Below are 23883 nucleotides of genomic sequence, written 5' to 3'. Positions count from 1 at the left end.
TTTATTATTATTAATCTTTGTTACAGAAAATTTGCAGATATTTACAAAGGACTATTTTACTAGTTTTGTCTTTTTTTTATTACAATGTATATTCTGATCTTTACTGTCACTGACAATTATCTGAGGCCGCATTCAAATCTCCTCCTTCCAGTCCCAGCCCTCCCTCGTCCCCCCTGGTGTGCCCCATGGCTCAGTCCTTTCTCCCCTACTTTTCATGACCTACCACCTTTCTTTTGGAGAAATCTTCCGTAAATTCCATATTCAGTTCCACTGTTTTGCTGAAGGCACCCAACTCTACTTATCAACCAAACCCTACTCCACACTTCCCTCACACTTCCCTCACAATCTTCTTGTCTGGACTTAAATCCTAGTTCTCCTCCAGTTCTCTCCAACTTGATGGCAATAAGACTAAGGTTATCCTCATTGGTTCCAAATCTATCCTCTCCGAAGTTAACAGCTTTTTGCACTCCATCAACAACTCGTCTGTCACCCCCAACCCCCATATGACGCATCTGGGTATTATCCTGGACAGCTCTCCTTCTTCCCATGCCCACATCAAAAACATAACCTAGACTCCATACTACCACATCAGAAATGTTAATTGTCATTGTGACTTCCTCACCCCTCTGACTGGCTCATTCCTGATCCATAGCCACATCATCAGTTGTCTCGAGTGCTGTATCTCCCCCCTCCCTGGCCTCCCTCATAAACTTCTCCAAAGACTTTACTTGGTTCAAAATTCAGCAGCTTAGACCATCACCAAGACCCCCCGCTACCACCACATCACGCCAGTGTTCCAGCAGCTACATTGGCTCCCAGTTCAATCCAGAATCCACTTCAAAATTCTCTTACACACTTTCAAAGCCATCCAGAACCTCACTGCTTTGTAACTCTCCAAGTTGGTCCGCAACACCATCCGGCTCTTTAAGATCAGTATCCTCTCCACACCTGACTGTTTTCTCTGGCCATCTCAGCACCACGGGGTGCTGACCTTTCAGTTGCTCTGCCCCCCAACAGTGGAGGTCACTTCTTCCTGACATTCAGAGTAAAGACTGTCCTCCAACCTTTAAAGCAAAACTCAAAATACATCAGTCCAAACCATTAAAAAAATGGATTATTATTAAAATAGTTCTTATAGAGATTTTAATATAGAGTCAAACTGTTAAACGTCATATACATTTTTAAAGGCCCAAAGATAATTTACTGGACAGTAAAACACAACATGGTTTGCGTGAACAAATGTTTATTTTTAATTAACGTAGAGTCCATAAATTCAAACAAAAGTGGGATGGATCAAATCAAACTCATAGAAACCTTTTGTGAATTCCTTTACCAACGGACTGCTTCCTCAGGTCCTTTATGGCTTTTTCCAACACAGATACTTGAAGTTGATGCTATGGAGTCTTGTTGGAAATGTGACACAAACAATACACCAAGAAGGAGGGGAAAAATAACCAAAAAACAAAAAAAAAAGTCCTATTCTAAGAGGCAGTCATAAGGACAACAAAGATTATGTCGTAACTGAGACTGATGTTGTAAGGGTTAGTGAATCTTTACGCTACAGTATCCTCATAATGACCTCAATTGACGTGAGTTTAGGGGGCTCCTCTCTAGACAACACTATAGCCAGGACGTGGAAAATAATTTCCATGAAGTTTGAAAAACTCCAAGTGCTGATTATGTAAAAGCAGAGCATTTTAATTAGTTTCGTTAACTAATTGCATAAAGAAACGCCAGTCTGCCTTACGTTTCAGTGTACGCGTTGTATCCTAACATCATGCAAGCTCATGTTCCGCTCCTGGCATGACATAATACCTGTTATAACAGGTAACAAGAGATTATGGCACAGTCATAAGATAAATGCTCAGTGACAACATCTTTGTTCTAAGGCAAGTACAGCTACTTTTTTGTACCCCCCCCTCCCCTGCAAATTCCATGTCCCAAGTTTAAAAGCTCATTATTTTTGACAATCATAACCTTGACTCCCCCAGAATCATTCAGATAATTAGAGCGAGTGTTTCAACACATAAGACTTATGTTTTCAATCAAATCCAATCTACCGGTGCTGTGGTTTAGCCTTTGTGAATAGGTGTACAATCTGACTATTTTAGAAAGCAAGTGCGTTTTGTGTTAGTCTTTCTACTCAAGGACCCAAAGAAATGTCGCCAAATCATAAACAAACTGGACATTACATTTCTAATGCTGCCACAAACAAATTCAAAATCTTGTCAGCTTTGGCACAGGCTGCTGATAAGTCCAAAATTAAGATGAGGTTGTCTTCTTCTGATATTTATCTTTTGGTCTAAACCCCCCCCCCCCCCCTTCCCCTCTAAACCTGAGTGTTTTTCCACTGAACCCTACAATGCCTTAGATGTCTATGAATCAACGATAAACTGTACATATGGACACAATCTTGAGTTTTCTCTCCATATAAACAGTGCTCATACAAACACACACAATAAAACATGTCCTCCAAAAAGTCCAGAGACATTTTGGCGCTTGTTTCTTTATTTCATCGTTTTGTTTTGTTTTTTAATGGCTTCTTGTTTGACTTTGAAAAACTGGTGCTCTTGTCAGTGGAGTCCTGCTGTGGCAGCCCTTGATAAGTTCTCACCAAGCACTGATCAAGCAATTGCAGCACCGAGCAACGTTTTCAGCAAGCGCACAGTTTTAGGGTCTGAAGCAAGTCCAACAGACCTACATGTGAAGGGGTCCAACTCAAATGTAGACCATTAACTCTGGAGCTTCGACAGGCCACCAAGTCTCTGGATCGGCAACAAAGGAGGATTTGGCTGGCTTTTTGTTTTTAACCTAGACGTTTTGTGTCCTTGGAGTGAAACAGTGAGGGAGAGCCTTCCACCGGGACAGCTGAGGACATGGACTGGAGACAATGACAGAGAAGGTGAGAAGGGTTTATGGACATTTCCCAGCCCTCAGGGCCCGTTCTCATTGTAGTGGAGGGAGAGAGGTCGTTCCCGCTGCACTGCAGGCATGTAGGGCCAGTTGTAGCTGGAGCCAGACAGCAGCATGTCACGGAGCAATGTCTCGATGGGGGTCTTCCCCACCAAGCGCACAAAAAACAGCTGCTCAATGACCGGAGAGGAGACTATGCGTAGTGATGGCAGGCGGAGGAGGAGGCGTCCAAAGCGGTTGGGCTGGCTGGGATACTGGTTCCGTACGTACTCCTCCAAGGCGCACTGGGACTTTTCCTGGATGCTTTCAACGTGGGCGACATCTGACAACCCCATGGCATCTAAAAAAAAAAAAAAAGGTGGGACACTTTAACATTTCTCAGTCACCTAAACAAATCAAACATGACAAAGCTTTTCTGCAGATATTTTTTCAGTGCACACTTGTTTCTCTTTTGGCTTTTCCCATCAGGGGTCGCCACAGCGAACGAGTCGCATGGTAAACTTGGCAATGTTTTACGCCGGATGCCCTTCCTGTCGCAACCCTCTCAAAGCAATCGGGCTTGGGACCGGCACAGAAGTAGAGAAGGGAACAGGGAGCAGCCCGGAGTCGAACCCTGGTTTCACGGGCGGAAGGCGCCGCAAACCAGCACGAGCTAAACCGGCTCCCTTTTCAGTGCACACTATGAAAGTAAAATCAAGATATTGGATTTGCAATTAATGTTTTCGGACCCATTCTATTGTGGTACAAATAGTCCAATGAATGTGTTTTTTTATGTGGGCGATCTAATTAACCCTTTACTACTGTAGATATCTTGCTAAAATAAAGCTCCAGTGTTAAAGAATCACTTTTTGATAATTGTTTCCTAAAAAGGTATGAGGAAAGAACAGTGTGTGGTAGATAAATACTGAATAAGGCTAAGGGGTAAATAACTGCTTTTGTTTTGATCTGAATCAGATCTGAATCAACAATGACACCAAGATATCTAACTTGTCTTTTTATCTTAATTGCTGTAAAGCTAAGCTATTCAGTAACTTTCTCCTTTCCTCTCTTTTAAAAAAAAACACTTTTGTTTCTTTTTTGTGTAACAAAAGTAAAGTAAAATTGATTGTTGTCTCTATAACTATGACACAGCACAGTATGCAAAAGCATGATTTAGGAAGTCTCATGTAAAGGTTGAATAGCAGTAGTCCAAGAACGGATCCCCGAGGAACCCCACGGGACATGGTGATTCTCAGACTGAGAAGAACCAATAGAAACAATATATAAACCAAGGTTTTAAGGAACAATCTAACCCGTCTGTGGATTGCACCTCACGCCCCACCCCAGAATTTATTTAAACGGTCAGATTTAACCTCTTGAGACTTGGCATCCGCATTTGAGGACATCACTGTAGTTAATTCTTATAACCTAGGGCCTGTGACTACAAAATAAAATAAAAAAGGTAGAGCTCAGGTCTTAAGAGGTTAAAGGGGGATTGGAGATGAAACTTGTCGTTTTCGAGGGGGTTTTACTATTCCATATACATACAAGCACAGACCCCAAAGCAAAACAAATAAAAAGAAAAACGGTTTGATTTATAGTATCACGTAACAGACAGACACATGCAGACATACAGACTCACAATAAAATGACAGTTCATAGTACACAAAGTTTGAAATGCAAAACAAAATGCACACATTTCAAACACAAAACATTGACCAAAGAGGGCAAATGCTCAATGAACCGACACGTTTCAAGCATCTGGATGGGGTGTAGATGTGCTTTTCCTCTTTTTCTCGTCCTCTACTGCCTAATTTGCTGCCTTCGCTTCCACTCATATGCAGGTCATGTTCAGGCTTTCCCAGACCCTTTACACAACTGAAAAGTGTGTAACACTGTGCGTGATACTTTTCACACCCCGTGTGTAGAGTAGTGCGCTCTGGGATTTCGGAAATGTGTGAACTCTAAACAAAGACCCATCTTGCTGGTCTCTGCAATGTGCTGCATGTTCACCGCTCCACGAGTCTGCCCCCGGACTGAACCCACGCTTGTGAGGCAGGTACTCCATGCTGGCAATTTATTCCCAAGCTTTTTCTTTCTGACTGCACTGACCTGTGAGTTTAAACCCACCATCTTACATCATCGTTTTTCTTTGTCATTGCACACTTTGATCTGTCCCCCGGTTAAACCCTGCCCTGCTGGGCCTCAGTCCCACTCACAGAAAAATGTAAGTAAACTCAGTATTCTAATTTAGCGTGCCAATCCCTCCCTTCCCCACAGCGGCCCCTCTCCTCCTCATTCTGTGTGAATAATTGCTCCCATTTTGGCTATATCCCCCCCCCTCTGCAGGGGGCAGCTGGACTGCGATTTTGTCGGTCTACCATTTTAGCTTCTGCGTGACAAGACAGCCACTGCCCAGTCGGGATTAACGGAGCTGTCTGTGCAACCGCGACCACTTCGCGTGCCGAAGCGACAGCTCTGCAGGCGCCCTTCCAAGCCAAGCGCCATGATCTTTTGTCTGATCCTTGGGCACACACCGGGCCAGAGGGGGCGAGAGATCAGGGGAAAGGCCCGCTATCTGATGTGGCTTGATGGGCCTGGGCTTCATGGGGGGAGGAAAGAAGGGAGGAGACTCCGAGGGAGGTGATTGCGTTTTGTCTGAGTGTGTTAGGTCATCCTACCAGGTCTGAAAGAGTCACGCTCATTAGCAGGTCTGTCTGCTTCTGTGCATTTCTGCTGTAGTCACATTTTCTAAGCCTCCCAGTAGATTCTGTGTGTTCTGACATGATGAGCCTCTTTTTATCAATGTGTGTGCATGTGCGCAGATGTTGCATGAGATGCTCAGGGCTACAGGGGTTATGTAGGTCACGGAGAATCCTCCTTCTCACTGAAATGCACCATACATAATTCAGCTCCTGCGGTGAAGGCAGGGGTCCTGGGGCTTGGACTCGGTTTGGAGTTTGGGGTTTGGGGAACACTGGGAGGAGGGGTGAACGACTGGTTTCAATAATGGATGCGATCGTGAAGGAGAGACGGCTGATGAAAGCAGGAACGAGCGGACAGAGGTGGATCCCTCGCACATGTGCTGGAGGTTTGTGGGAAACGCTGCGTGCATGCAGAGCACATCTGACAAGCTGCACAAAGGCAGGAAAGAGTGGAAAAGCAATTAAATAACAACAGAAATGGTGACACCCTAGTGTTTGCTTCTTCCGCTGGGTCACAAGGCATGATCTCTCACTGAAAGATCCCAGATGTGACATTATTTTGGCTAATGCAGGAGCCCAGTGACTGCTGGGATAAACCTCAACCAGGTTTATGTGTAAGCAAAACAAAGGATATTTCAGGGTTTGTCACAACAAAAGTATTAACCTAGCCTGTAGCTAAGCGAAACAGACTTATCGCCATGTGATAGTCGCAGTTTGGAATCAGTGGAAGCAAAAAATGAATTCATATGATGAAAATACTGCAGAAAAACAGACCTGCAGGCTAATGCTAATGTTTTGTTTCAAGTGTTTTCAGCAATATTAATCAAATAAAACAAAAATACAGGTAAACAAACTTAAGTAAAATGTTAAACATTTATTTTTCTTAAAAACCTTTGAGTGATGCTGAAAGATTTAAGGTTTTAGCTTTCTGTAGCTGGTCAGGTTAAAGCTGAAAACAGAAAAAAAAAACATTTTTCCTTGCTTTCCAGTATTTGAATGAACTAAAAAACAAAATAAACAAAGTTGTCAAAAGCTAAATTAGTGTTAAAAGGTGGATGACAGCCAAAGCAAAGTCTGTTGGTGCCAAATAAATGCTAGAATCCTCCAAAAATGCCTAAATCTTAAATTTGCAATAAAAGGAAAGTCGCATAGAAGCTGAAAAATGAGTCTTAGCAGCCTTGAACAAAGATTAAAAGACTTCCTAAACATAGAAGTGAAGGAAAATTCATTTAAAATATTACAAACCATAGAAAATGTTAAACAATGTTAAATCAAATCCAATAGTGTCCATCATAAAAGTAAAAAGGAAAAAATCTTCATGAAACATGCAACGATGAATTAGACTCTAGATAGACCAAATCAATAATAAATGCTAAAAAATTGAGCTGAATGGTGAAAAACTTAACACTAAAATTTTCAATGGATGAAATTGTGAGCGAAAGCAAAAAGAAGCTAAATCTGTTCAAAAATCTCAATGTTGGACTGTTGTAAATATTAATCCTAAACAACGTTAAACCGCGTTCGTTATATAATAAAAGACTAAATGAAATACTGACCTCGTTTAAATAAATTGTATTCAGCTAAAAACAAGATATAGGACTAAAAGGATGTCGGGAAATGTATGCTTTGTCTATTGTTTATTGTTAAATATGAATGTGTGTCATGTTTCTTTATGGGATGTTGTACATTATCGCGTTTCTATAGCTTTTGTTTTAGATTCTTGGTTTTGTTTATACGATTAAACGTAAAAATAATAAGTAAAATATTTAAAAAAATACGCTGACATTTTGCATGTCAGTACAAAATTAAATAATCCTAAATAAACCTAAAGCAGAAATTTTTTTCCACTAATTATTCATTAAATAGTTGAAAAAAAGCAGCATCATTAAAAAAAAAGGAGTTTACAAACTGGGTTAGGAACCAGCAACCCAAAGGTTAAACAGTCGCTTGTAAACCGAGGGATCAAGTTGCAGTCAGAGAGCTTGACTTCCAGTGTGGCTGGAGCGGCACCATTTACATATTCAGCCAAAGAGATGGCATCAACTGCCGCAGTCGGGGTCACCTCCCGGTCAGAGCAAAGGTTCTGGATTAAGGGGGAAGATTTACAGCTTCTATTCAGACTGTGGAACAGATTTTCCGTTTCTTGCTCGCTTTGCTCAAAGGAAGAGTTGGAGTTTAATTGTATTCGATATAAATAAATAATCGGCTGTGAAGCAAAGATAATACACAGCGATGAGATGGGAGAAGCTAAGAACGCACAGGAAATCCCCCTTATTGGCTGTTTATCCAGTTCTACATTAGTTGATTAAATGTTCACCTGTGATTGCCCCCCCCCCTCCCTGCTAACACGAATTAACCAATTATTAGAATTAGCTTGTGCCTTGAAGTCGGATTAACTCTTAACTAATTCCTCCTTTTCTGTCCAAGCTCACAGCCCAGAGGTGATGTTTTTGCTCTTAGAATCTTTCAGTTTAAATAGACAGGAAATGCTGCTGAATGTAATGTTTAAATTCATTTTAGCTTATCTGGACTTTATATAGTGCTGTTTTGTTTTTTTCTTCCATTATTAATCATTATTAATCTTTCAAAATGGGCGAATAAAGCCAAAACGACAGTCAGTCCTTCCGTTAGACTCACCGGATGTGAAGAGCACGATGGACTTGAGGCAGGAATACTCAGCCGTGTCGACCTGCAGGGCCTTCAGCTTCTCCACCTGCTCCTGGAAGACCCGGATGTGGTCCATGAAGGCCACAACGCGCTCTGCAGACATGGGCGAGGCGTGCAGGCCCGCGGCTGCCAACAAAGGCGCCACGTGTAGCGGCATGGAGCATTGGGCGGCGTTGAGAACAAAGAGCTCGCTCCACGACATGCGAAGCAGCGCCACCTTTGGTGATAGCAGACATAAAAAAAATCCTTTAAAACCTCTTAAAACCACTGAGAAATGAGAGAATTAATACACCTTCCTGTTGGTGAAATTTGTTAAAACTTAATCTGAAGCTTTTAAACCAGGGGTCTGCAACTTGTGGCTCCAGAGCCACATGTGGCTCTGGAGCCACATGTGGCTCTTTAACCCGTCCATTCGTGCGCTGTTTACCAAAGAAGGAGGCCAGTGAGCACAACCAAAATTAAGGAGCACCAGATTATAAGGCAGTTGTGCTATTTTAGAACAAAATCAAGGATTTTTTAGTCGAAAAATACAATAAAAGGCACTTAATTAGCTCTGATTTAATTTTAGTTATTTAGATTTATAAACTTTTGGCTGATGTGCACCACAAATGGTAAAATAATCAGGTTTTTTTTGTTTTGTTTTTTTAACAACTGCTCACATTACATTACCTACTACTACATTTGCGGCATTGAGATGATCCTATACGGGACACAGGATGTCTTTTATTTTGAAAGGAAGTCATGTGAACCTCTTTCAAAAGTAGCAAACTATTTCATATTTTGAATAAAAAAGGTAGTTTCTTTTTGTGTTTATGTCCCCCCCCCTAAAAAAGCCCAGTAGTTCACTTATGTTTATCATAATAGTAACAATGATGTAGATTAAAATCAGTGTCCTATTTTTCTAAAGGGCGAAGTAATACTTTGTGGCTCCTTCTGGATTGTAGTCAGTCAGAATTTGAACCAAAATGGTTCTTTGAGTGTTGAAGGTTGTAGACCCCAACATCTATGAACATCCATGATCTTTTGAAGAAGCAACTACCTCATTATTTAGTAGTGTGTACAAAAAAAACTTTAATATTTGATGCAAAAAAAACTAAGCAAGTATTAATCCATAGCTTGTGAAAAATTAACCAAATGATCATGCGTCATTTAAATTGATAGACATATCAATTTAAGATTTACAAGTGTCTGTTTATAAGTGTATCTACAAACCAAATAGATGGGATTACCGTACTGGGAATACCAGGACAAAAGAGAAGCCGGTGGAGCAGAGTGTCTTTGCTCTTGTCATCACTCACCTGGTCCATAAGCTGCAGGTCAGGGAAGAAGGGGATGTTCTTTGCCCACTCGACTGCGCTGAACAGAAGCCGGGCTGCCAGCTCGCAGATGTTCTCGATGCCCATCAGGTTGTTTCCCTGCATGCACTGAGCCCCGTAGCGAGACGTGGGGTAGGGCTCGGCGCGCAGCAGCAAGGAGATGAAGCCGGACAGGTACGGCTGTCCGTTATACGGGTCAGTGCCGTTGGTCAGGTACTGGCCCGGGCTGCTCTGGGAGTTCGAAGTACGTCCTCGCTGCACAGCTTAGAAAACAAGACAAAGAACATCTTTTTACCAACATTTTTCCAAATAGAAGGTAAATCTTAAAATAGCTGCTTCCGTTTGTTTTTTTTAAAGTAAATATTGTGACACATGAAAACCAGAAAGGTCAGTTTTGACGCCAAAAAGTCACAATTTAGTTTCAAGATAGCCAAACGTTCTGTACTTTCTGACCTATAGCAGCGGACTCAACAATTTAAAACAGCTTTGAGACACTTTCAACATTCTAGAGCAAAAAATGGCATCTAAATGATTCTGGAGTTCAAGAGACACATGACTCATTTAAAAACACATTTTTACCGTTCCCTCTTGAACTCTGTCTGCAATTTGTCACCAAAGTTCAAAACTCGCTGAGGTAGAGCCCAAAATTGTTCCCATTTCTGGGAATTTCTGCTTCAGGAAATGTGACGTACAGACGGCAGTGACGACTTTCCAACAGTCACAAACTCGGGGAGAATTCAGGCTTTCTGCTGATGTGACAAGTTATCCCAAAGTCACATTTGAGCTTTTTATTCATTTAAAACATCTGTAAAAAAAAATTAAGCGCATCCCCCACTTTATGTTGCCATAAAAAAGTTAGATAACACAATAAAAATGGAAGAAAATTTTTTTAATTTTACTTTTGTTGAAAACCTAGAGACCCATTCTGAAATTTGATCTATTTTCACAGCGTTTGCGGTGTTCTTTGAATCATGATTATGCCATTTTTAGCCCAGATCAGAAAGCCTGTGTGGTTAGGACATAGTTTCTGCAGTGCAACAGGAGTTCATTAGAAATTCATCTCTGAGTTGTGGGCGGGACTGTTGGCGTGGAGTAACTCAGCCCCCTTTCCCATCCCTTATAACTGAGAGCTCTCACTAGCTTACAGCGCCTTACAACCTCAAGCTAAATACCGTGTCACACAACCACTACGTACATTTTGCGTATATTTTACGGATGAAAAAGTGAGAAAAGTTTAGGTCTTTATGTGGAACTTTCACCGACGTATCACTAATGAACCACGGAACATGAACCGTGCGTGATTATTGGACTATTTCTGTGCAATTCATTAGAGATTTGTGCATCAATTACGTCATTTGAATGTGATATGTCCGCCGTATGCACAATATAAAAGTTATACATTGGTGGTGCTTGCGTGAAAAGTCCGTCAGACGTGGAACGGATGTGAAAAGCCACAAATATGCGTATGCATCTCGCAAAAATCATGCACAATTGCAAAAGTTTCATGTAATAATTGCGAATAAACTCAATTAAATGTGCATAAACTGCGTCATTCTCAATCGACCTAAAGACCCGTCGGTCATTTGTGCACATCGACGAATGCAAGAAAACACTCACGAGTTACGTTTGTCACGCGTGTCTTATAAAAGACAGACATTTCACAAGTGGAAAATCCACAAAATGTATGTAGTGGCTGTGTGACACGACTTTAGCATTACCGTTGGAGCCAGATTCCAGCTCCAACGAGGAAAACAGAGACGTTCATGGATCTATTTGTCTGCAAGTGGATGCATCAGAATGGAGCAGAGAAGAAAGCTTGTGATCTGCAGACTGTGGTTTTTTTTTCAAATGCATTTTATTGTCTGCTCCTGATTCATAATAATTTGTATAAAGAAATACTAAAAAATGCAATTTTAAGAATAATTTTCTTAATATGTGTCCTCCATCATCAACAAGAACATGTTAAAAACATCAAGAAAACCATTTTATTCAGAGTGAGTCTTGAACTGGGCGTGATGAACCGCTTCTGGTTCTGGTTACTTTCATTTAAAAGGAGCTTCAATCTGGAAGTCAAAAAGATGCATGTCAGTTAAATCCAGCTCCAGAACCTTTGGCCCACTTCTGGCCCAAAAGGCATTTGACAGTTGTTGTTTTAACTATGAGACTTGTGTTTAGTTAATGCAAAACCGATAAAAGTGTGTGATTTCATCCCATAACAACAACAAAACAATGTGATTTAATAACAAGACACTGGCTGGGTAAGGCTCTACCTACCCATTTTACCCTCTAGCCCCTGAAACTTTTTACTTTTTTAGATATTCCTAAAGCCAAATAAGACAAAGTATTATATTTTGTAATTTTTAAACAACGCTCCTTTAAGGAGGCTGATGTTTCCAACTTGGCCACTAGAGGTCAGTAACTGTTTCCCTGCTCAGAGTGGCTCAAACTTGTTGGGTTGTTGTTAAATTTTAAATGACGTACAATGCAGGAACATGTGGAGGGGGCCATGCAAGCTTTATGTGCAAAAAAATGAAGAGACTCCTAAAAGGCCTGCAGGAGTAACTGAGGGGAGAGAATACGAGGAGAGAGGAGAAATTGGGCGTGTAAAATATCTTGGATGGATGGCTGCTGAAAGGGTGCAAGGGGCAGAAGGAAAAGCACATAGTGCAACGTCCCGGCGACTCTTGAACGTGTCAGTGCTCATGTTTGCCGTGGAGTGGTGGAAAGTGGCCATTCTCCACCGCCGCTGCGCATCAATGAGTAATGACAGGCAGCAGCTGGTAAAGGTATAACACTTCTTCACACCTACACATGTTATGCATCCCGCACATGAATGCATGTAACACCCCCCCCCCCCCCCACACACACACACACACACACACACACACTCCAAACCCCGGCAGCCCCCTGTATTGGAAAAATGGCGGAGCCGGAGGCTAAAAGGGCACAGAGAGGCCAAGCTCTGACACCCCACCCCCCACGGGCGAGGAGTGATGATGATTTCGGTGCCCGAAGGCCCATTTGGAAAACACCTGTTCAGCCGTCGCCATAACTCCATCTACTGTTACAGCCGGCGAGTATGGGGGGAGATGCAAAGAAAAACTATGGAAGAGGCTAAAACGGTGAGATAAGGTCAGCTGCATGTGGTTCCCCTGACCTTTACATAAAGAGACTGGTGGAGGGGTTAAAAAATAAAGGAGGAGTTTGGAAAATGCTTTTCAACTGCGTGTCACCTGTCGGCTCACACGCAGCAGCTGTGCAGCGCAAATGCACCGTGACGCAGCGCGAGGAGAGGTCAAACCACTCCGGAGCATTATAAAAATGCCTTCAGTTCTGGCCCGGGAAATACCGCAGCACCAAAGGTGTGCTGACCTCAAAGCACTGCTTCTGAACTTGTGTCAACCCGTGTTCCCGGAAAAGAATGTGGTCTCCTTCCACAAACAGCGTGGACCCGTCACGCTGAGCTATGAAAAGGAGTTGCCCGTCAAAAAAACCGCCTTGCACAACAGACATTCCTCGTCCTTGTCGGAGGAGCCGGATGTCATGTTTTGCAGACTTAAAAAAACAAAACAAGCTTTTGAGAAGCAGAGCTCCAGGTCCGTTTTCACACAAACCGACCGCTCAGATGTGGTTTCTGTTGGTCCTGAATTTGGTAAAAACAAGAGATATTATCCAATAAAACTCTGTTAGGAGTTAGACTATTTTTAAAACGATGATTGTATTACATGTTTATTCTTAAAAAGAGATTATGGAGCAGAACTTTTTTTTTAGCCTTAAAATCCCAAAACAGTTTTCCACCTGTGGTTAATGGAAGTTTTTAAAGCAAATTTTAGTGTGTTTATGCAACACAATTCAGGTTCAAAGAACAATGACTTCAGGCTCACACAATGGAAACTTTTTCCTTTTTAAAAAAAAACTTCCCAACATTTCAGTGAAGCAGTTTCCATTTGAGTTTACCTGTGTGACCCAGTGTTCCCATGTTAAGAAACGTCATCGCTGAGATTAATTTGACACTGATTGTGTTGATCCTGACTTGAAAGCGCTTCTAATAGTATTAAATTCCAAAAGGTTCATTTCTAAAGCTAAGCGACTGAGGAAAAAGTAAAACTGTGACGGTTACTTTTTACACATAAACGGAGGGTGAAATTGAATGTAAAGTTTAAAATGTGGAGTTTAAATGTCAAAAAGGTTTAAAATTACGACTTATGAATTATGACAAATATACAGAGAAAACAGTATGATTGAAAATTTGTGAATAACATTGAATGTTGAGAAAAATCCACATATTTTCTAAATAAAGTCATCATATTTCCAGAATAAACATTTTAGGATATAAATAAATATAATAATTATGACAGAAACAGGTTGCAAAAAATAAAACTTGCCTTCTCAAATTTAGACTCAAACGTCTGACCACTATTCCTGATCTGTCACAAGATCATTTTTAGAGGATGCTGTGTCCAAATTAACACAACAAAGTACCAAAAGTCTGATAACTCTAAACACTTTTTGAAGTCTTTTTTTATGAATCCAGGAAAACTGGGCTGACTTCTAAGAACTAAAATTTGAAAAATAAAATGTGCATCATCACCCTTGTGCGACTTGTTACTGCCATTTATCAGACGACTAATCACTCAGATGGAGTGCATTGTGGTTTATATTCACCAATGTAGTGACCATTGATGCACACTAGTTGATGCAAAGTATTCTGGGAAATTTCAAGGATGCTGGACTTTGGAATTGTGGATTCGGAAACGCCCTGTTTTGTGCACTATCCGAGGAGTAGTGAGTGAATTCGGACACAGCCTGAGATAATTTTCCTGCATGTTGCGGCTCCAAATCGCCTTGGTAACCTTCACATTAAACTTCATTTATGGTCATTTTTACTTTTACGGGAAAAGGGTCGAGAAAGGAGTGCAGCAGTGACCTAATACTTTAAACAATGTAGTTTAAAGACTCTCTGATAAAAAAAGGGTGTTTTTAACATGTTCTTGTAGAATTTTTCTAATGAAAGAGGAAAAAATTTAAAGAAAATTAAGGTTAAAATTGCATTTCGGAGTATTTCTTTATTCAAATTGCTGTAAATCGGGAGCAGATGAGAAAATACAGTTGGTGAAAAGGCTTCTTAGTGACGCTGGGCGGGCCACCAGCTCTCTGCTCCCACCTCTCAGCAAGGTGGAGGAGAAGGGGGGTGGGGTTGGTCCCGCCCACAACTCAACTCAGAGGTGAATTTCTAACAAACTCCTTCCGCTCTGCAGGAACTAAGTCTTTGACAGCAACACAGGCTGGATGATTTAGGCTATCAATGGCATAATCATAATTAAAAGAGCACTAGGAACGCTTTGACAATAGATCAAAAGACGATGGAAGTAGTTTATTCGCTAAAAGAAGAAGCCCCTGACCCCCCCACCCCTCTTGGCAGCTAAAAGGCATATTGTTGTTCCAAGTGCAGCCGCTGGTGCACCAATGCTGAAGGACACCTTGAGTGTTGCTCAAACACGCCGGAGGGGGCCCCACAGTGCAGCAGCATTCTGCTGCCTCGGGAAGTAGAGGAGGTTCGACTTTATCACCCATCCTAGTCATAATGCCTCACGCCGCTGGAGGGGACTGTCAAATGAACATTAACACGTTCTGAAGGGGCCTCTGAAGTCTCGCTCTGACAACTTCCTGAGGAGGACCGCGAGGAAGACTCTGTGAAAGTCACAGCTCTTCTCATTTCTGGAGTCTATTTAGATCCAAATTGTGACCCACTGACTCTTCTCCTGGTCCGGATAAAAGAGGGCAGGAAGGAAACCGGGTCGATTCTCCACATTTCAGACCTTTAAGGACTCTAGAATTCGTCTCAATCAGCCCCTCTGCTCCTTTTGTGTCTGATACGTGGACTTGATCTGCTCGATCCGTGGCTAGTCCTAAAGATGAATCGACTTGATCCACTTGACTTTTCAAAAGGCCTCATTGTGGGGGTCACTCGTCCCTGAGAGGCAGAGCGCTTGAGTGTTCCTGACGGAAACACAACGCTCTCTGTTTTTCCTCGCCTACAGCTGGCTGAGGGGAAGGAAGATCGGACAGGAAGGGAAGACGGCCAGAGCGCTGACGGCACCGAGGTCTGAAGGAAGAGAGGGGAAGAGATGTGGTTTCTTGACATGTGGGAGGGCGGAAAGAGAGCAAGAGAGACAGAAATGACATTAGAAACAGATGCCTGAGGATAAAAAGAAAGGAAAGCCGGGTCAGAGATACAGAGATAGAGAGGGAAGAGGGGGGATGGGACCATAAATTACACCGGGGTGTCTGCCATAATCCATTTCCTGCATTTTAATTGGTCAACTGTAGATGATGCAGACGAATCCGCTTGTTAGGAGATTGGCGAAGAAAAACTATGATTCTGAGCAGAAATTACAGGGAAAAAAGCCTAAAAAATGAGCAAAAAGAGTCTGAATGAGGAGAAAGTGCTTCAAACAGAGCTAACGTGCAGCTTTTAAATGCCACTTCGGCAAGCAGCAGCAGGAGAGTGCTGCCTGACTTGTGAGGGTTAGCCTGTGGGTCAGACTCTTAGTGGAATTACAGCAGCTAAATACAATTAAGGCCTATCAACATTTGGACAAAAAGGTCACCGAGCTGCAGCGACGCTGCTGTATTATGGATCCAACTCTGTCCAGTTGAAGTGTTTGATAAGTTGCTTTCAAATGTATAAATCTTGTTTTTCCATATAAGCATTTAATGCCAAAAGAAAAAAAAGACATTTATACGTAAATAAGGACATTTAATGCTTAAGAAATATGGTGTGCGGCTCAAAGACCAGGAGGATTTCTGTAAGACTTGGAGTTTTATTTTGGGCCTGAACTTTGACCTGCAGGTCAAACTGCAGCGTCAAGAGTCTCAAAAGTCGTTTTCACATGGCCGCGCGGTCGCACGTCGCCGCTCTGGTAAAACGGGTTCTGCTGGTTAAGGGTTGAGACTCAATGGGGTAAATATTTTCTGTAATCAAATATGGAAAGTTTCAACAGTTATTGACCAAACAGCTTCTCCGTTAAAGATTCTCAGAAAAAAATCAAATAAAATAATCATTAATTTATATTTGTGTCAAAGTCTAAACTGTCATAAACACCCAAATAAAAACGTTTTCAAAGATTAGTCGGTACGTCTACATGCCTGTGTTTGTGCGGCTTTGCCACTTTATCGCACAGTAAATACAGAGAAAAAGAAATGCAATTGTCAGATCGGTTCTTCACATCCTAGGATGGCTGTAAATCTGCATTTTTGAGCTACTTTCCCAAGTTTGTTGGTTTTTTTTGTTGTTGCCTGGGTTCGGTTTTGAAGTTCTGCTCCTAAAGTTTGCTGTTCTTCAGCCGTCTGTCCTTTCTGCTAGGAAAACATCCTGACTTCAGACTGCTGCTCCCATGTAGAAACCCACAATAACGCACAACACTACAACTTTTATGTCTGGACTATTAAATCACACGTCCTGGGCAAATCTTAGCACGTTTTGGTTCGCGGATGCCGGCGTTCTATTTGAAGGTGGGTACAGAAACGGGAATAATCCCCCCTCGTGGGTGGTGTGTGAATGGACAACAGCAGAGTGGAGACAGAACAAAGACAGACCTTAGACCTGAATGTGACAGCGGCTGATGATGACAAAATGCTTTTTTATTGTTTAGTTTTGAGTTAATTGATAGTTCTGTTTGGTATAAATACTTTACCAACACTTTTTTCAAAGTTCATTTAAAAAAATGCTCTGATAAAAGCATCTGATAAAAGAATAATTTATCCGTACAAAAAAAGTATTTTGTTTCCAGGAATTAAAACGAAAAAAGCTCGTTTTCAGCTGTTAATTGATAATGTGTAAAAATGTGCTCAGTTATTATGAGCGGTCAGCACTTCCAAACAGAAGAGATGCATGTTTTTGTACTTTTTACAACCTCGGCTTGAAAATTAAGGTTTCAGAATAAATAAAACAGTGATCCTCTTAATGAAAAACGTTTTTCCTTTATGATTTTTTCCCCTAACAATATATTTGAACTTTGTTTTCTTTCAAAAACTCAGCAGGAGCAGCGAGTGGTGTGGGGACGATGAGGAGAAGAAGCTCCCCAAGCCTCCTGTAAACCACACAGCTAAGCTCACACACATCCACGCTACAACCAAGCAGGGCGACTATTCGATCCCACTACCTTTGCAGAGAAGATGATAAAGTTTCTCAGATAAATAACATTTCTTTATCCACCTCCCGGTTAGCATGAACCCCTCCAACTCTCTGAAAGTTCCTGAATAATTCGATAAATTCTTCCATTTAAAGTGTTTCATGTCAGCAAAGACCGCCATGTTCAATAGTCAATGAGGAAGAGCTGAGATTGAAAGCTTGTCTTTTCTTTTTTGTCAATTTAAACAAAACATGGCGGACTTTCTCCACCTGACCACTAGATGCCAGTAACTGTTTTACGCTGCTCTTTTTCCAACTACTAAAATACAAATAAATTCATCCATTAAAACATTCAAAAGGTTTATTTAAATTAAACTGGTAAAGATTATGTGTAAAAGTGTATAAAGATACCAGAGCAGGAGGGACACCAAACATGAAAAAAAATTCAGCAGCAGACAAAAAAGCTGCTCTTTTTTACAATCCATGCATTTTAAATTAATGTAGTGTTCAACATAAAAGAAAAAAAGTAGGGACTGTGGGGATTTTGTTGGGTGTGAACAAGTGTGCTTGGAGCTTGTTAATATATATTTACTGATCACTGCAATCAATGCAGAAATGCATCAAGATAAAATCCCATTAGATGCAAAAACTATAAAACGGACACTTCCTCTTTGTAAACTTTTACCGTGGATATAAACTACGCAAAAATATGTCTTTGAGGCACAAAAGTTCCTGAAGTTTTTCTCAGGAATTGTATCTGCTTTCCCGCTCTTTTGCGGCTGTTTGCTTATTGAAGCTTCAACCCAGAGCGGTCGTCCTCATTACTGCTGCAAGCATCACAACTGACATCAGGCTTTTGTTTGGGTTCCTCTTCTTGGTGGTGGAAAAATGCTTTGACCAGGTCAAAAATGATCTGTCAACACATACAGAAGAGGCTTTTTTTCCAACTCTTTTTGCATGTTTGCAACTGTTTTAATTTTCAGTTCGCTTCTGATGCTGACAGGTAAGCAGAGAATCAGTCGAAGCCCGAAGAGAGGGGATCTGTGTGAGGCCGGAGATTTGAGTTTGGACATCTTGTTTTCGTTCAGTGTCAGCTTATTCCAGCAAAGAGTCCGTGGCTTGACAAGAGAGAGGTTTCTTTTGAGTCGAATCAGACCGGACTGCAGTCCACACGCTTGAACTTTTTCAGTTAGTTGACAGCTAATGCTTTATTTTTGCCTGACCTATATTTTGTGCTGCTGTGAGATTTTTATCAGGGTGTAATGTGGGTCAGAGGAGGAAGCAGCCTTCCTGCGGAGGATGCTCAGTGTGACATTATCGCCACACTCCAGTATTCCTACCAACTGAGCGGGTCTGCGTGTGTCACACAGCTGATTTGTGACACAAACAACACGAAACTTTACGCTGCTTCTGCTAGCATGGGGACTTTGAGCTCCTGTTTTTTTCTGTCCTCAGAGGCTTCCAAATACAAACGCTCCCTTGTGCACAGGTACCTGTCATGTCCACTCTCTCTGCTCGCTGTTCATCCTGACAGATAAACACGTGTAGCTGTCTGGTGACTTTTAGTCGTTCGATACCTGCAGGAACCAGCTCTGAAGTGCTGCCAATCATATCGCACTCCACAGAAACGGGTCATTCATCCCCTTTGGGGGGGAAAACAGACGGAAGCCAAGAACTTTTGAATCACTCATGAAACGTTCAGGAACAACTTTCCCGGTGACTAAATATTAATTTAGCCTGAGATGAAATCCTACAGGAGTTTTATCAGGAATTGCGCAAAGAGTAATTTTCTGTCCAAAAACAGAAAATTTAAAGGATGATTACAGCAAAAGCCTCTCTGCTCACATGAGAGTCCCTCAGATCTTCTGCACATGCATATTTCACCTGGATCATGACAGAGAACAAACACTGCGCCCCATCGACAGCCTCAGGTGACCCTGCTGAATAATACAGAAAACATGACTTATGGATGACCTCTGGGGACTTGCACTTCAACAATCCTGACACTTGTTGAGCTCTTTAATCTCGCAATTCCAGGAAATAGATGTCACGGCAGATTTTTCACCTCCTCTTTTGTTTCAGATTTTCATGAATATTAAACTCAACTGGAAAATGTATTATTCATCAATCTGTGTTTTACATTTTAACTTTGCTGTTTGGATTTTGTCATGCAATCACTGGACAGTTTAGTTATTTCTAAGCATTTGTCCGCCTCCTTGAATGGAAAAAACAGCTCCAACCTGGTGAGATCTGGTTCAAAATAACTTTTCTTGGCACTTTTTCTTCTCATAATACAAATTTAAATAAAGAAAGTTTAGGGAAAACTGACTTCCTCAGCTGGCAGAAAGTGACATCTCAGAGATTCTGTCATCATGAGACTTAATCAGATGGATTGGCTGCTTTTTCTCTGTTTCTGGAGTGCGTCAGGCGCTTTCCTCGGGTTCATTCAGTCAGAAAGGAGCATGACTGACTCTGCGTGGCTCACGGGTCTTTTGTACGCGTGTACAGTCCACACACACACGCACTTCCACAAAGACACAGGGTTTCACTTGCGGGAAGCCTTGAGGGATCCGCTCGGATCTGAGACGGCGGGCGGGCATTCCTACCGTCATTCCCGCTTTCGGTGAGGAACAAAGAGCGGCGGGGTGTCTGTCCCTCAGCATCTATTGCCCGAGTCTCCTTGAGCAACGCCGGCTGTCGCTGACCTTATTCTGTCCTTGCAATGGGGAATAAATGGGGCGAAAGGTGACGTCTTCATTGATTGTGCAGAAATTTAGCGCAGTTACGCGCAGTCCCTTTTGCGCACTAAAAGAGCTGATTGCGTTTTATTTTAGCCCTAAGAGTCTCAGGTTTATTTCAAAGGTTAAATCCACATTTCATGCTTTCCTGGGACAGACAATACCTCGCAAAGAGTAAAGCTGCCAACAACGGAGGCAGTCTGCGCCACCGCAGACGCAGCAATTAGCAGAGGTCCCGTTTGGTTAACGAAATGAAGTCTGCGCCGGCGCATGCCTCGTGGACGGGGTGCCGCAGCTTAATCATAATTAATATGAGAAGCGCTTCTCTGCACCAACACGTTTCCACTCAACCTCTTTGGCGTCAACTGACCCGTTCCTAATGCAACACAATGCAACAAATGTAGCGGCATCCTCTTATAGCGGCTCGGGGTGTCGGTGAACAAACAGCATAATTACCGCAGAGAGACAAAGGGGGCGGGGGGAGGTAGTCAGAGCGCGCGGGTGAATTGTTGGGATTTGGAGAATGAATGTGGAAGAAGCGCTGTAGTGCCGCAGGTGGGAATTGATTCTATTCCGATGACTGACGGTGTGCGCGCCATAAATGACTTCACTTCTCCTCGTTGTCATGTTTACTTACTTCACAAAGTTGTGCTTATTTTCTTTGTGCCAAACAGAAAAAAACGCGTTTTTATGCGTAAGTTAGCCATAACGCAACTTGTAAAGATATGGACAAAGTAATGATTTTAATGGAGCAGCGCGTGCAACAACTCCTCTGGGTGTGAGTGGTTGGACTAGTGTGGGTCCAGTTGTGGTTAAAGCATTGCCTTGCAGCTTTTACGCGCAGCTTTACGCAGAAACGCGCGTCCTAAACACCTCTCTCCATGGATCAGGAAAGCGGAGCTTACCTTCTCTTCTCATGCCAACTTTCAGGCACTTCTTCAGCCTGCAGTACTGACACTGGTTCCGGTGGTGCTGGTCGATGGGACAGTCTCGGTTCCCCCGGCAGGTGTAGGTGAGGTTCCGCCTCACTGAGCGTTTGAAGAAGCTTTTGCATCCCTCGCAGGTGAACTGACCGTAATGCTTCCCGCTGGATTTGTCCCCGCACACCATGCAGTCCACGTTGGGAATCTTGTCCCCGGAAAGTGCGTCGTTTCCCGGGGTAGAACCGTTGGGGGTCCCCGGTCCCCCTCCGGGCTCCTGACCGCACATCTGGAGCTGGGAGCCAGGATCTGCAGTAATGTTCTCTGGCCACTGGTTTACTACCATTGCCATGCTATCCCCCAAACACGTAGTCCTCGTTCAAATCACAGAAGGAGTCTGAGGAAGCGCAGTCTAAAAAAAAAGGAAAAAAGTAGACTCCTACTTTTCCAGTTCAGTCTTTCTTTACGCACAAATTGTGTGACCAACTTTTCTCTTCTTCAGCGCGGCAGAATTCTGTCTGAAGGCATTTATCAGAATATCATCATGATCAAAGGGTGAAAGCGCAGCCTACAAGTCCCGGGTCTCCTCGGTGCGCACAGATCCATAAACACGATGCTCTTCGGAGGGAAAACTCCAGAAAGTCACTTAAACAAGTCCAAACTTTGCTTCCTTCTTCAAACATGCAGCCAAAGGGAGGACAGGTACTTGACTCTCGCTAGTTATTCAACTAGTGATTCTGCTTTTGGATTTGCTCTGATTTATCATAAATCAGTCAGAACTGACTGCTCTCACTTAGTAAATTAAACGATTTAGTCCAAATAGGATCTTGGTGGCGCGCAGAGGGAAGTCCCGGCTACGCTTCTATCTGCGCTCGCCGCTGCCACGACTTACAGAAGAAGCGCTCTGGTTCTTGACGCAAACGTCCTCCGCGCAGAGATCCGCGCTCAGAGCCGCTTCTCACCCTTCACCATGCGTCCGGACTGACAGCCAAAGCTTCAAATTGGGGGAAAGTGTCACCAGCAGGAGATCCTCGCGCGGACGCCCGCCCCTGCGCGCGCTCCATATAAGGTCAGAAAAGCCAAATAAGGTCTCCTCCCCTCCCGTCACGGCGAGGAGGGCGACGAAAAGAGCCCGTCGCTATTGGCAAGCGAAGTCTGGGAAAAAGCACAAGGAGCTTCGTGATTGGACCCAGGATCTATTTGACTGACAGGTTCGATTCGGACCGTGCGCTCTCGTGCGGGTTTCTTAGGCTTCTCAGCTCTGGAAAGGCTTTTGAGGATCATAAAAATACTCGATAACCTTTTAAACTTGTCATGGCTTTAACATTTAATTTTTGCGCAAAACTTTTAGCTTAGCGCGCGAACTTGCAGCCCGCCGACGTGCAAACTGCATCGTAAGCTTTGGAACCTATTGGGCATTTTAAATGAGAATCTATTTAACTGAAATGTACAGAAATTAATACTTTAAAAAAACTTTTATGTCATGAACAAAAAGTATAAAGTTTTAAGTTATTTTAATGCATTCAAATTCACTCAAAACTCGGCACTTTAGAAGGTCAACATTTTACACGTCATCGTTGTGAGTGGCACACAAATATAAAACGCTGTTTTGCCTTTTTTCTTTAAAAATATGTGAGCCATATTTATATTTTAACAATATTTTACTCAGTAATTTCTCTATTAAGCATATTTTTACTATTTAATAATTCATTCTTCAAAACAGATTAAAATAAATTACCCCTCAACCAAGTCTATGTGATGTGGTTCTAATTAAATTATTTTTATTGTTGCTGTAGCTTTTAAGACCCAGTTTCATTTGACACTAACGCTTAATAAGTGTGTTTGGACCTGTTTTTGCACAAGGTCAATATTTTTGTGGGCCAAGTGAAAAATGTTCACAAGATTCTAATAATTTCATGATTATTTTTGAGGCAAATTGTCATTTAAAGCAAACTGGCAAACCTAAAATGTTCACTTTAACACCAAAATGAGGCTTAGTCCTCCAAAGTTCTCTAAGTTGTTCTGTGATGCTTCGGTTGCGGACAACTAAACGCTTCAAAAAAAAACAAAAAAGAAACGACTGCAACAGTTCAGAAAAAAGAAAAACAAAGTGTTTCTCGTCATGGTCTTTGAGCTCAAAGCCCTGCCTAAAAAAACTGACCAAAGTCATAACCATAATCAATTTTCATCTGTCACACTTTTTCTCTGTGTTTGTGATTTGTGTCTTAGTTTCTCGCTCTGTCATCTCACTTTATCAAGCATAAACTGCAGGAATCATAATCATGACTCTGGTTGGAATGGAAAATGCTCTGCAGGACTTTGGTCACGTTGGCCTGTTAAGTTGTTTTTTTTTTTGCAGCTTTTATGAAGAAACCTATGAAGGATTACATTACTGCAGTAGTAACCATTAAGTGTTAATTATTACCTTTGGCAAACACTAATATATAGCCTGTTATTTAATGTATATTGGAAGTAAGTTGTTAAACGCTATAAAGAAATTATGAATATTTT

The 23883-nt window shown here is 42.1% G+C and overlaps 1 protein-coding gene across 1 annotated transcript; it reads right to left on the bottom strand.

Annotated features, from left to right (window-relative positions):
- Nucleotides 1-1226: 1226 nt before the first annotated feature.
- On the bottom strand, nucleotides 1227-22375 carry LOC101174296 (nuclear receptor subfamily 2 group F member 5). The gene is made up of 4 exons (XM_023964369.1): nucleotides 21358-22375; nucleotides 9563-9843; nucleotides 8235-8481; nucleotides 1227-3253 (listed from the first exon to the last, which is right to left on the bottom strand). Exons 1-4 carry the CDS (start codon nucleotides 21722-21724, stop codon nucleotides 2934-2936), a joined length of 1215 nt encoding a protein of 404 aa, XP_023820137.1. The 5' UTR covers nucleotides 21725-22375; the 3' UTR covers nucleotides 1227-2933.
- Between the last annotated feature and the right edge of the window lie 1508 nt (nucleotides 22376-23883).

Source organism: Oryzias latipes, chromosome 16 (assembly GCF_002234675.1).
Source record: "Oryzias latipes chromosome 16, ASM223467v1".
NCBI classification, from domain to species: Eukaryota; Metazoa; Chordata; class Actinopteri; order Beloniformes; family Adrianichthyidae; genus Oryzias; species Oryzias latipes.
The sequence above is the reverse complement of the archived record's forward strand: the minus strand, read 5'-3'. Positions and strand labels throughout refer to the sequence as shown.

Bases quoted from the DNA above. Each gene is read 5' to 3' on its own strand.
- LOC101174296 (XM_023964369.1), bottom strand. From the start codon at position 21,724: ATGGCAATGGTAGTAAACCAGTGGCCAGAGAACATTACTGCAGATCCT. The intron at 8,482-9,562 runs GTGAGTGATGAC...CTATCACCAAAG, and splicing joins ACCTGCAGCTTATGGACCAG to GTGGCGCTGCTTCGCATGTC. The intron at 3,254-8,234 runs GTGAGTCTAACG...TTTTTTTTTTAG, and splicing joins CATCGTGCTCTTCACATCCG to ATGCCATGGGGTTGTCAGAT.